The sequence below is a fragment of the Orbicella franksi genome, chromosome 3, assembly GCF_964199315.1.
Source record: "Orbicella franksi chromosome 3, jaOrbFran1.1, whole genome shotgun sequence".
In the NCBI taxonomy this organism is placed as follows: domain Eukaryota; kingdom Metazoa; phylum Cnidaria; class Anthozoa; order Scleractinia; family Merulinidae; genus Orbicella; species Orbicella franksi.
This window is the reverse complement of record NC_138147.1, coordinates 9,651,900-9,665,723: the sequence shown is the minus strand read 5'-3', so window position 1 is coordinate 9,665,723 and position 13,824 is coordinate 9,651,900. Positions and strand designations below refer to the sequence as shown.

At 40.5% G+C, this 13,824-nt stretch overlaps 1 protein-coding gene across 1 annotated transcript; it reads left to right on the top strand.

Moving 5' to 3' along the window:
- Positions 1–12,314: 12,314 nt before the first annotated feature.
- LOC145483007 (melanocortin receptor 4-like) lies at positions 12,315–13,470 on the top strand. The gene has a single exon (XM_081461630.1). It carries the CDS (start codon positions 12,503–12,505, stop codon positions 13,421–13,423), a length of 921 nt encoding a protein of 306 aa, XP_081317756.1. The 5' UTR covers positions 12,315–12,502; the 3' UTR covers positions 13,424–13,470.
- Positions 13,471–13,824: the final 354 nt, after the last annotated feature.

The window sequence follows — 13,824 nt, the reverse complement described above, 5'->3', positions numbered from 1 at the left end:
AGAGCCACAAAATGTTTGGGGACTTCGAATTTTTTTTTTCTTTTCCGGCATACTGATTACATAGGACTTTAAGATTTATGGCCATTTCATGAACATCCACTAAAACACAAAATTCGTTTTTTGTCTTAACCTAACTTGAAATCGGTGATTTGTGCTGTATCACCTCCCCATCACCTCCTGTCTGGTTCTGCCCGGTTTTCACATGGATACACTCGTAAGTAAAATATCGCCTGAGATGTAGATCGCGACGTTTCGACTGCTTACTGCTAGTCTTCTTCAGGCGATAAGCTCGACTGATTGCACGGTATCATTTATATCACAAAGGTCGGCTGTGATTGGTGCTTTTCGATTCTCCTGTTGTTCCATTGTTCCGGCGAGTAGCTGTTCCCTCAGTGGTCCGCTGTTATACCGTTCTCCTGTTGTTGTGTTTCTTGATCGTGGGCATCCATGCTTCAGGAATTTCAATTCCACTATCCCTGTTGATGTTATTAGGGTGAAGTCTTATGTGAATAGCTTCCTTGACCCTACGTGTGTACCAGTGAGGATCTCGATCAATAAACTTGACCTCCTTCCAGATAGGATAGTGGCCGGTCTCGTGGGTGTGTTCAGAAACGGCGGAGGTCTGGGTACGGGCGAGTCGTATATCCCTATCGTGTTCTTTGATCCTCTCCAGCATAGATCTCCCTGTTTCCCCGATGCAGACTTTGCCGCACTCACAGGGAATCCTGTAGACAACACCATCTTGTTTAGCCGGGTTGACGGTGTCCTTTGATCACACTAAGTGTGACCGAAGTGTCGTGTCAGACTTAGAGACGGTGCGAATGCCTTGTTGTTCTAGGCAGCGGCGGAGAGACTCCGAAACTCCTTAGACATAAGGTGAAACGGCGGTGGATTTAAATTCCGCGACAGGCTCTCTTCTTGGGGTTGTTCGTGCCTTTGTGATCTTAGGTACAAAAGAGGAGGGATATCCGTTAGAAACAAGTACAGATGACAGATGTTTCCTCTCTTCAGCGATTTCTGATGGTTTGGTCACGACACGTTTAGCCCGGGTCGTACAGATACTTCACAATACCGCGCTTTACTGACTGAGGGTGGTGTGAATCATACGCTAGGTACTGATCAGTATGTGTTGGTTTCCTGTAGACACTGGTGGTAAGGCGGCCATTAGGTTCTCTATAAACTGACGCGTCGAGAAAGGCGGTCTTGCTGTTATTCTCGATCTCCATGGTGAAACGGATTGATGGTTGTTGACTGTTTAGGTGTTGCAGGAAGACGTCAACTCTATCCCGATCCAGGATAGTGAAAGTATCATCTACGTAGCGTTTCCAGATCTTAGGCTTGCAAGTTGCGGACTCTGTTGCTTGTTCTTCAAATATCTCCATGTAGAGATTAGCAATAACCGCGGATACAGGGCTCCCCATGGCTGCGCGGTCTCCTTGTTCGTAAATCGATCCGTTGTACTGATCTTAATACGAAATCCAAGAGGTTCGCGATTTGAACTGGTCTAAGTGTCGTGCGGTCAGCCAGGCCAGCGTCGTTCTCCTTTTTTTTGTAGCGCGGCTTGTACGGAAGAAGACTAGCAGTAAGCAGTCGAAACGTCGTGATCAAGATGGCGTCGAAAACCGTAATAAAGCCTGTTGCCTGCATTATACAAGTAGTAGAAGATACTAAAAACAATAATTCCCTTCTCTCCGAAGATAGAAGAGTAATGCCGTTTTTATCTGAGTGCGTACCCTGAATGACTGTAAGCTTAGTCGAGTCTGTAGCTATAGTAACACTCAACCTCTGTACGGTAATTGTTTTTATAAAAAACCGTAATCTCCGCAAGCGTAGTACGTACCTGCTGATCAACTTGGCGGTAAAAGATATGTTGGCTGGAGGAATTGCTGTGCATAAAGTGTTCTATAGTGTTGGAGCAGACTGCAATGTATGAAAGTCGGATTTAATTGGAAGTCGTGATTTTGATATACTAGCAGCACTCAGATCTTTGTTCCCTATAGCTGGTTTTCACATGACGTCACTAAAATTCGAAATACAAAACTATTGATCTTCGTGAGATTTTACTTAAACGATGTATAAGAGCAGCTGAAACTAATTTTCATACAAATTTTCGCTCCGAATGGGTTTTTGGTTTTGTGATACAGTACGCTTGAATTTCTACGCTTTAGCGTGACGCGACATTTACGTGACGGCCTAAAGAGCTGTCATGATGGTTAAAAACGTGTCTTATTTCGGGGAACTTGGCTATCTGAACAGTTCAGGTCTAAGAAAAAGTATTATTTTAATGTTTTAGAGTTTCTTGAGGGATAATTTCACGTTTTTGTAGCAAAACTCAGTGACAGATGTTTCTGTTGGTTTCCGGCCGCCATGTTGGTGCCCATACGGATGGGCACCAGCATGGCGTCTCCATACAAATCTCTATAAATTTGGGTAAAAAATTTCTCCGCATATCTCGCATAAGAAAAATTGCTTTGACCAGAATTTTGGCGAGAGTCTTTGCATATTTACTTTCTTTCACTTCCCAGATTCTGTACTTTATCTATTGACCGGTTTTGATTTTGATTTTGATCTATTTTGAATTGCGTGACACTGAAAACTGGCAATTAGTTCGTTAACAAACATCACCATCATTGCTTTAGAACGGATGCACGGGACCTTTAGGCCATTCAAGCATAGCGTGCTGAAGAAATCGGTGTACGTAATAACAATTGCTGTTGTTTGGGTTAAGAATGGCTTGGTATGTAGCAACTGCTATTGGCCTCCTTGGATATTTTGGAATGTTCTGTGCCGTTGTGGAGCGCAGCCTCAACATCATGGTGCAGCCAGCTATAGAGAAAGAAAACTGACCATGACATTGTGGATTGTGACTGTCGTATTTCTTGTTATATACCTGCCGTTTGTTATAATCCGTCTTCACATTTTTGTCCGTCCATTTAAACTATTGCGGTCACTGTCCCCTTCAGAGGCATTTCATTTAACTAACTCGAAACTAACGCATTGTTTGTTTTATATTACGCCAACCACCTTGTAAATCCTATATTATACGTTGTCCGCGTGCCAGAATTCAGATCAGCTTACTTTCACTCTTTCCCAAACGACGTCAGCGAGAAAGACGAGTTGTAGATTCACCTCTCCGTGATATGTAATGAAGATAGTTAATATGAAAGGCTATGTAATCCTTCAGCCTGGCTTTGTTCATTTATAATATTTAATTTCTCAAACTTTTAATGGATAAGCAGTTGATTCATGCATTCTTTATTGCAACTCCCTGCAAGGGTTTGTTTAGTTGCAAAACTACTTAACTGATTATTTTAGGAGACCCAATGCAAGAGTATAAAGGACTGCCACAAAAAAGCAGGTAACTGGGTTTGAGCAAAATCCTTTGTTGTGGTTAACCTCGCCGATCTCTATCCGCTCTTTTCAATCTGCATAAACTGACTTATTCTGTGTATGTTATCAAAATCAATTAATAAATCCAACGTGTGGCACCAGGTTCTATTTCTGTCCATTCCATTTTCGCCCAAAGCTAAATGAATTATAATTCTTATTTCAGATACATTATTAGAACTTGCGTGAAAGATGTTTAAAGTGCCACTGAAACGAAATTTTCGTACTCTCTTTTTTTAGCCCAATTTATAGTTTCAAACGTGCTTAAAATAATGGTGAACTTTATTTCTGTCAAATCCTAACGGAAAGTGCTCTTTTTAGCTGCTGAAATCGACTTTTTGGAGCAAAACTGTGTCCGGGCTCTGGAACCGAGTTTAAGGGCCTTGTGACGTCACTGGTTGTATTCACGCAAGAAGCGCTTAAGATTCTCTCTTGTTTTCACTTGATTCATTTAAGTTTATTCTTCATATTGTCGATACCTACTAGTTTCCTACCTTGTAATTTCAGTCCAGCCTTGACAGGAAATACACATCATAAACGTTGGAGGGCGCCAAAGAATGTAGATTCACCAAAATGAATGCTACAGATTAGAACAGCTCAGTATACTTTTCGAACATCTTGAGTACTCGATTGGAGTTTTCGAAGACGAGTGTGGCAACTTTTGTATCACGTCCTGAAGCCTAAACACGATATTTCGTCGTCTGTTTTCAGCCTGGTTCTGAAATTTGGATTCTCACGTTTATCTAAAGGTCTATTAACAAGGTTCGAATATATCCTCGGCAACTTTGCTGCATTAAAAGCCGTAAGCGCATCAGCCATCCGCACAATCATGAAGTTATTAACGGTCCACAAGCTTTGAGTCGAGTACTTCTTTGCACACAGAGAGCATCTTTTTATGATACTAATAAGTGAGAGTTCTTGTGGTAGACAAAATGTATCTTTGAAAATTGTGATCCGCAGCAGGGTTTGCTTTATCGCCGCATACGTATAAGTGTAAACAAAGCGGGAATTTCGCTTCTCTTTTACACGTATCTCCCAATTGTAATATTTCACGGCCGATGGATAACTTGGAGTTCTTTAGCACATACTTATGTCTATGATCTTCATTTAATAGTATTCAAGTTCAAAGCAATTCGTTAAACGTCACTAGTTTATTATTTAGTCGAAGGTTTATTAAACAGAATTTGAAGTAATTTGCATATATGACCTTTCGCCGCCGACATTGTCACGCTTTCTCTCGTTTCCTGAAAACATATAATTGTAGGGTTATGGCAGCTAAGTTTACCTTTATAGTTTAAATTCGCTCCCTCATATAAAAGAAGAGGGTTTCTTAAATTGTTGCTGTTGTGATAACTTGTAGGATGTAGCAGATACAACTAGACTAAAGGTCACTGTGGCACAATCTCGTCCGCGGTGAAACTCACAAAGCTTCCGGTTTCCTCGAAGCGAAGCGACTCGAAAACTCGAAACGTTGTTGCTACGATTCGTGCAGCAGCACTCCGGATAATATTTTCAAAAGCCGCTTTCTCTTGTTTTCATGTCTTTTAACTTTATGAGTGTAGATATTGTTTAATTGAGTGCTGGCTATTTCACTAGGAGGCCCGATCATTTTGCGATCTAAGAACTCCCACTCGTTTGCTTGCTTACATAAAATATCCAATTAAATAGACTGAAAAGCCCCAGGATCGACTCTCCACCTCTTCATGTCTAAGGCTACTGTTATTATCTGCTTTACAGCCCTGAGATGTCCTTAAGATGTTTTTTGGGGGGGCTTCGAACAGTATTCTCTTCTCCCATAATCACTCTAAATTTTCAGCGCGGCATGAGAGCAATACAACCAGTGACGTCACTAGGCTGTTTTGGCCGCGCCAAGATGGCCGCCAATTTTGGACTTAACCAGCCAATTTCGAACGGCTGAAAAAGCAGTTTTCGCTTACCGTATGCGAAAAAAAAGTCTGCAGTGTTTCCAAGTAAGGTTGAAACTTTATTACTAAGCAAAAATCTCACATACGAAAATTTCGTTTCAGTGGCACTTTAAGAGCGTATATTCAGTGCTCTATTACATACTTTTACATATTTTGTCGAGAGAAGACCAAGGTAAGAGCCTTGATCTGCTCTTGACTATGGTCATTGTTGTATGGTCGTTATTGTTTGGCCTTCTGAGTATGAATAATCTCAGACTAGACTACCCAAAACATAAGCAGTCAAAAACAGTTATATCCACGATATTCGTTTAGCTTTTAATCCTGGGTTAGCGTTAAAGTGCCACTGAAACGAAATTTTCGTACTCTCTTTTATTAGCCCAATTTATAGTTTCAAACACGCTTAAAATAATGGTGAACTTTATTTCTGTGAATTCCTAACGGAAAGTGCTTTTTTAGCTGCTGAAATCGACTAATTGGAGTAAAACTGTGTCCGGGCTCTGGAACCGGGTTTAAGGGCCTTGTGACGTCACTGGTTGTATTCACCCAAGAAGCGCGTAAGATTCTCTCTTGTTTTTACTTGATTTATTTAAGTTTATTCTTCATATTGTCGATACCTACTAGTTTCCTTCCTTGTAATTTCAGTCCAGCCTTGACAGGAAATACACATCATAAACGTTGGAGGGCGCCAAAGAGTGTAAATTCACCAAAATGAATGCTACCGGATTAGAACAGCTCAGTATACTTTTCGAACATCTCGAGTACTCGATTGGAGATTTCGAAGACGAGTATGGCAACTTTTGTATCACGTCCTGAAGCCTAGACACGATATTTCGTCGTCTGTTTTCAGCCTGGTTCTGAAATTTGGATTCTCACGTTTATCTGAGGTCTATTAACAAGGTTCGAATATATCCTCGGCAACTTTGCTGCATTAAAAGCCGTAAGCGCATCAGCCATCCGCACAATCACGAAGTTATTAACGGTCCACAAGCTTTGAGTCGAGTACTTCTTTTGACACAGAGAGCATCTTTTTATGATACTAATAAGTGAGAGTTATTGTGGTGGACAAAATGTATCTTTGAAAATTGTAATCCGCAGCAGGGTTTGCTTTATCGCCGCATACGTATAAGTGTAAACAAGGCGGGAATTTCGCTTCTCTTTTACACGTATTTCCCAATTACAATATTTCACGGCCGATGGATTACTTTGAGTTTTTTAGCACATACTCATGTCTATGATCTCCATTTAATAGTATCCAAGTTCAAAGCAACTCGTTAAATCGTCACTAGTTTACACTCCTTTCGAAGGTTTATTAAACAGAATTTGAACTAATTTGCATATTTGACCTTTCGCCGACATTGTCACGCTTGCTCTAGTTTCCTGAAAACATACCTGTAGGGTCATGGCAGCTAAGTTTACCTTTATAGTTTAAATTCGCTCCCTCATATAAAATAAGACGGTTTCTTAAATTGCTGCTGTTGTGATAACTTGTAGGTCACTGAGCAGATACAACTAGACTAAAGGTCACTGTGGCACAATCTCGTCTGCGGTGAAACTCACAAAGCGTCCGGTTTCCTCGAAGCGAAGCGACTCGAAAACTCGAAACGTTGTTGCTGCGATTCGTGCAGCAGCACTCCGGATAATATTTTCAAAAGCCGCTTTCTCTTGTTTTCATGTCTTTTTTACTTTATGAGTGTAGATATTGTTTAACTGAGTGCTGGCCATTTCACCAAGAGTCCCGATCATTTTGCGATCTAAGAACTCCCACTCGTTTGCTTGCTTACATAAAATATCCAATTAAATAGACTGAAAAGTCCCAGGATCGACTCTCCACCTCTTCATGCATGTCTAAGGCTACTGTTATTATCTGCTTTACAGCCCTGAGATGTCCTTAAGATGTTTTTTGGGGGGGCTTCGAACAGTATTCTCTTCTCCCATAATTACTCTAAATTTTCAACGCGCATGAGAGTAATAAAACCAGTGACGTCACTAGGCTGTTTTGGCCGCGCCAAGATGGCCGCCAATTTTGGACTTAACCAGCCAACTTCGAACGGCTGAAAAAGCAGTTTTCGCTTACCGTATACGAAAAAAAAGTCTGCAGTGTTTCCAAGTAAGGTTGAAACTTTATTACTAAGCAAAAATCTCACATACGAAAATTTCGTTTCAGTGGCACTTTAACGCTAACCCAGGATTAAAAGCTAAACGAATATCGTGGATATAACTGTTTTTGACTGCTTATGTTTTGGGTAGTCTAGTCTGAGAAGGCCAAACAATAATAATACGGAAAAACCGAACGAAAAGTGAAAAAAAACTTATATCAAAATTCTCGCTTACCCTGGGTTAGCTTAATCAGGCTTTGAACAACCCGGCCCAGGATTTCCGCTTTTAAGCTTGGCTATATCTCTATTTATTTACATTGTTCACTGAAATGTGCGATAAAACCCAGGCGAAAATTCTGGTAATAAGATGAAACGCAATGGCAATGGGTTCTACCGAACTTGCGTTGCTTTTCATGTTTGCCTCTTCTCTTAACTCTAACCCAACCTATTGTAAACAATATGTTAATCGTCCTCTTTATTACTGCTCTAGCTAGGATATTCTCCGTTTTCTTAAGTGGCTGGAACTGTTGGAGAAAAAAATAAAGCTTTGGGAATTTGCTCACGACATGAGTCCGAGCATTTATTATTGCATTATAGCTGCGGTCTTACGTGTAGTAAATTTTATAGCGTTGCCATATTCTATGATCTTATGTAAGTATATTTCAATTCATATCTTTAACATCCCGCCCACGTCAGCTTGCCCACCGGGCATTAGACATTTTGAATTTTTAGTCGGTGAGCGCGAGAGCCGCACTGGGAAAATGTTGGACCGACGGTTTGACAACAGCAAGGATCGGTAAGGTCTGTTCTCGCCTTCTCAGTGTGGCCTTCTGACTTGGTTAATGAGAGATTTGTTATATAAGCGGAAATGTTCAGAAAAAATCTCCCTATCAAGTGCTGCGAAGAAACTTACTGTTAATTAACTTAATTTGAGAAAGCTGAAAAAAATTGAAATAGGATATTTAACTTGTAAGTTAATTCTGTTACAAAAGTAAGCCATAAAAATGCATGGCACTTTTCGCGGAATAATTCGTGACACATCGTGGTCTAATATTCGGACATTTTGGTGCGCTAATTAATGATGATGATGATGATGCCTTTTATTACTCCGTCTCGGAGCATAGGCCACAGATAAAGCGCCTCCACCCTCCTCTGTCTCTGGCCATCTGTTCAATCTGATTCCAGGTGTAGCCTTTTAACTGGATGGTCCTTTCTGTGTCTCTTTTCCAGGTGTTTCGTGGTCTTCCTCTCCGTCTACCTCCCTGGGGGTTCCAGCCCAGTGCTTGTCGGGCTATGCAGGTGTTCGATCTCCTAAGTATATGTCCGATCCATGTCCACTTTCTTTTCTTAATTTGTTCTTTGACCGGTAGTTGACCTGTAGTCTCCCACAAGGTAGCATTGCTGATAGTATCTGGCCAGTAAATCTGGAGGATTCTGCGCAGGCATCTGTTTACGAAGGTCTGTAGTTTTGACACGGTCTTCTCTGTCATTCTCCATGTTTCTGAACCATAGAGTAGTACGGGCTTAACATTTGAATTGAATATTCTAATTTTAGTGGCTGTTGTTATTTCCCTCGATCTCCAGATGTTCCCTAGGATATTAAATGCGCTACGTGCTTTCCCTATTCTTGCCAGTACATCCTCGTCTGTTCCTCCAGTGATGTTTATGACACTACCTAAATATGTGAAGGATGTTACATCTTCTATGTCACGGTTTGCTATATTGATGTGCTCATTTGACTTGCTATTCACCCTCATGATCTTTGTCTTATCGGTGTTGATTTTGAGTCCAAGTTTTGATGAGATGGCTTCAAGTTTTGAGGTTTTCGCTTGCATCTGGGAGTGGGTATGAGACAAAAGTGCCAAGTCATCGGCAAAGTCCAGGTCTTCGAGTTGGTCTACAAGGGTCCACTGTATGCCATTCCTAGAGTCAGATATTGTCTCCTTCATTGCCCAATCAATGGCAAGAAGGAAAAGGAACGGAGATAAGAGACATCCCTGCCTTACACCTGTTTTAATATTGAACTTTTCGGTTAAACCACTATCATGCAAAATGCGACAACTTGTGCCCTCGTATGTGTTCTTTACTAATGATATGATCTTTCCAGGAATTCTGTAGCTGGCCATCAGGTCCCACAAGGTGCTTCTATCCAGGCTGTCAAATGCTTTCTCGTAGTCTATAAAGTTTATATAGAGTGGGGTCCTCCATTCAAGTGATTGTTCTACGATTATACGAAGGGTGGCTATTTGGTCTGATGTTGATCTGGATTGTCTAAATCCCGCCTGATTATCTCGTAATATCTCATCCACCGCTTCCCTCATGCGTTCCAGGATAATGCGATTTAGGACTTTCCTGCTGTTGACAAAAGCATGATTCCTCTATAGTTCTTACACAAGCTTAGGTCGCCTCTCTTAGGTAACTTCACCAAAAGACCCTCTTTCCACTCTGATGGTGTAGATTCCTGATCCCAGATCTTTCCTATGAGGCCGTGCAGCATGTGCACTGAGGTGTCAATATCAGCTTTCAGTAACTCCGCCGGGATGTCGTCTGGGCCTGCCGCCTTGTTGTTCTTTAGTGATTTAATTGCCTTTTTAATTTCTGTTTCAGTTGGAGGTTCGCAGTTTATGTCTAGTTCTTGGTCCGAAGGTGGTAATGTTGGAGGGTTCGCTGGACGGGGTCTATTAAGAAGCTGTTGAAAGTGCTCGACCCATCGCTTGTTCTGATCCTCTGTTGTTGTTAACAGGCGTCCATTTAGATCTTTGATCTGGTGGTTAGATGCCTTGAACCTACTTGACATTTGCTTTGTTGTATCATAAAGTGTTTTCATATTGTGTTGACTGGCCGCATGTCTCTGCCTCTTTTGCTAGGTCTTCAATATACTTCCTCTTGTCGTTTCTCACGCTTCGTTTGACATCCTTATTTGCTTCTGCATACCCAGCATGGGCTCTCACTTTTTGCGATCTTGTACGCGCTTTATTTAGGTTCTCCTTTTTCTTTCTTTTTAGGGTGATCTTAGAGATAGTATGATGAGACATCCATGCTTTATTTTGTTGTTTCCTTCGACCAAGTGTTTCTTCGCTTGTTTCCTTCCACACCTTCTTCAACTTCTCCCAGCTTTCATCTATTGGGTCTTTGGGTTCTTGCATGTCTTGGAGGATTTGATATTTATTCCTGATTGTAATGGAAAATTGCTGCGAAATGAGTGGGTCTTTCAGAAGGTTGGTGTCATACTTCACCCTGCTTACTGTGCCTCTAACTGATCTTTTTAATTTAAGCTGCAATTTACCCGCTAGGAGATGGTGATCTGAGCTGGCATCTGCTCCCCTCATTGCTCTTACATCTAGTAGTGTTCTTCTAAACTTCCTAGATATGCAGAGGTGGTCTATCTGATTTTCTGTTCTATAGTTAGGCGAGACCCAAGTAGCTTTATGCACTCTAATTAATACGACAACCTTATTACATGATTTTTGTTATCGGCCCAGTGAACTGACTAACTTTTATACGGTTATTTTTAATTTATTCAGGCTATTATAAATATTCTCCACTCTTCCGCGAAGTAAATTTAACTAATAGCTTTTGGCACTCTGCTCAGCATCAAACCCTAAAACTCTTAGAAAGGAAAAAAAAATCATACTGAAAACGGTAGGTAAAATTTACCAACCGTGCAGTCTAGCAGCACCTCCAGTCAAAGCGCAATTTATTTTTTTTGCCCTGAAAAAAGTTCCATTTCCAAGCCGGCAGGTGATCGGAAGTTTAAAATGGCTTTAAAAGTTCCTTTCCTAGAAAAAGATTTTGGGCTGATCACGATATCTGCCATTCGTTCAAAGCGGATTAAAAGCCTTTGAAAAAAAAAAAAAAAATTGAAGTTGAGACCAGTCATCTTATCTTTGATGGCCAATTAGATCGTGTGTTATTTATATTTATCACTTGGTTAGTAAAGAGGGAGTTTATTAGACCATATTCATATTCTCGAGTATTGGACAGGAACTAGCTTGAAATGGACGCTCATGCGAGGGAATAGCATTAAAAAGGGACAAACTCTATTTGCATTTCACTGAAAAGACTCCCTGCATTAGTTTCAAGTTAGTTTCAGTCAAATACTGAGATTACGAACATGGTCCATTGTGAAACAGCTCTCCCTTGTTCTAAAACTTTTTTTATGAAAAAAAAAAAAAAAGAAAAACAGCAACAACAACAACATTTTCATCAACTTTAAAATTACTTACGCTTCACGGAGTACCTTTGAGGGGTTGATCAAAATGCATGTGAAAAACTAAACAATTGCAAAGCCGCTTTGTTATGGGTGTTATTTAGCAAAATGGGTGCATTTTTTAATTAATTACAGGGGAAGATTTTAACAGCTAAGAGGACGATTTTTTTTTATAGTTGTCATATTAGTCGATGATTTCAGAAAAGTTAAATAGGGTAAAGGCACAACTTGAAAATGTACCCTCTCTATTCTAAACCGAGTGTAAGATAATAGTAACAAGGATCTTCATGACTAAACGTTTTGATAACTTAGGCGGCAGCATAGCAGTCCCATGCAGCAGCTTACGAGCTTCCACAACCATAACCTACAGATATTTGTTTTTCGTAAGTTTCAACCAAAATTAACAACTTTTGCAAAAAGGTGTAATGCGTTAGTGTGGTCATTTCCGCAATTTGTAGTTGTCAACAAATTAAACTGCTCTGTTTTGAAAAAGATGAAATGCGTGGTCTTTTTCGCTTTGGGGTTACCAATTAAAGCAATTTAAGATGTCAGTTCTTAAAAAGTAGTTCGATTTATAATCGAAACTTAGCATTCAATATAATAGCCCCAATATAAAAGAGTGATCACTATAATAGTGCAAGCTAGCACTTACAGTAGCTGTTGAAATTGCGTGAGCTGAGGGTGGTATTATATAGATACACGCCGGAAAGCCACTCAAGAAAATGGACAAAGAGCTTTAGGCTAAATGAATGCAATTAACGCCGGGAATTTTAAGATTGAGGCACTTAGGAAGATTAAATGGCATATCAATATACTTTTTTATCGACCCCACTACAAAGCAATACAGGCTAAAACTCAGTTTGACCACCGGTCACTGAAGAGCAATGGCGAACTCTACTCGAGATGAACACTACATCAGCATAATGAAACAAGTACTCAGTGCATCACCAGCCGGTATACTTGACTTGTTTTTAGCTCTGAACATTTTTCTTTCTATCACCGCGTCTTTTAGCAATGCTCTGATCCTTATTGCTCTTCCAAAAGTGTCTTCCATTCACCCTCCGACAAAACATTTCTATCGATGTCTGGCAATCACTGATCTTTGTGTTGGCGTTATTGTACAACCTCTGTTTGCAACTTACATTATAAACATGTTTCCCGCGATAGAAATGAACGTCAGTGTTTTCAGCTATGTTTTGAAAGTGATGGGAGCTTCCAGTTTGATTTTGTGTGGATTGTCTGTCGCGACATCGACCGCAATAAGTGTGGACCGACTCCTCGCCTTGTTGCTGGGACTGAGATACAGACATATTGTAACATTAAGGCGAGTTCGTGTCGTTGTAATATGTTTGTGGTTACTTTCTTCTTTGTTTGGTTGGGTCCGGATCTGGAAAAGAGATATCACTTTCAAGCTAGCCTCTTCTGGTATCATACTTTGTCTGGTAGTTTCGATTTTCTGTTACACGAGGATCCACGACAAACTACGACATCAACGAGCTCAAGTACAGAAAAGTTTCCCCCGGGGAGGTCAACCAAACGGAGAAGGCATTCCACTAACCATAGCAAGATACAAAAAGACGGTTTCCATCATAATGTGGGTGCAGCTTGCGTTAGTTGCTTGTTATGTTCCGTGGGGAATCGTGGCGGTGCTAGATAAGAATGCAATAGAACATGGCTTGACTTGGCTAACTGCGTCACTTCTAGTCTTCTTAAACTCTTCTCTAAACCCGATCCTGTACTGTTGGAAGATACGAGAAGTGAGAGTGGTAGTTAAAGACACTATCAGACAGCTTATCTGCCTGTAAAGGAAAAAAATTGCTGTAGATCGACTGACCTAGAGTCGCAAAGTGACTTAGTAAAATTGACACAGTGTGCAACTTGATACTGTGAAAATGAAACATAATTTAAATGAGTTACTAGAGCTAAATTTATTTCTTACTATGTAAAACATATTACCTTCAAATTTAACGACGTTCGCCGGTGAACGGCGTAGTACAACTTCAAAATTTCCACAAAATTTCACACCGGAAAAACAATTTTGTAGAACTTAACTTGTGAACCAAATGGAAATGGATCTGTCAGCTTTTGTGTCTAGTGATCTGAGTTTGTCGTTGCGAAGGTTTTTTTTAACGAATGTCTTGTAGACGGAACGTATGTCGATTTAATGGCACAGCTGTGTAAACCACTAGTAAACCAATTTACCAAT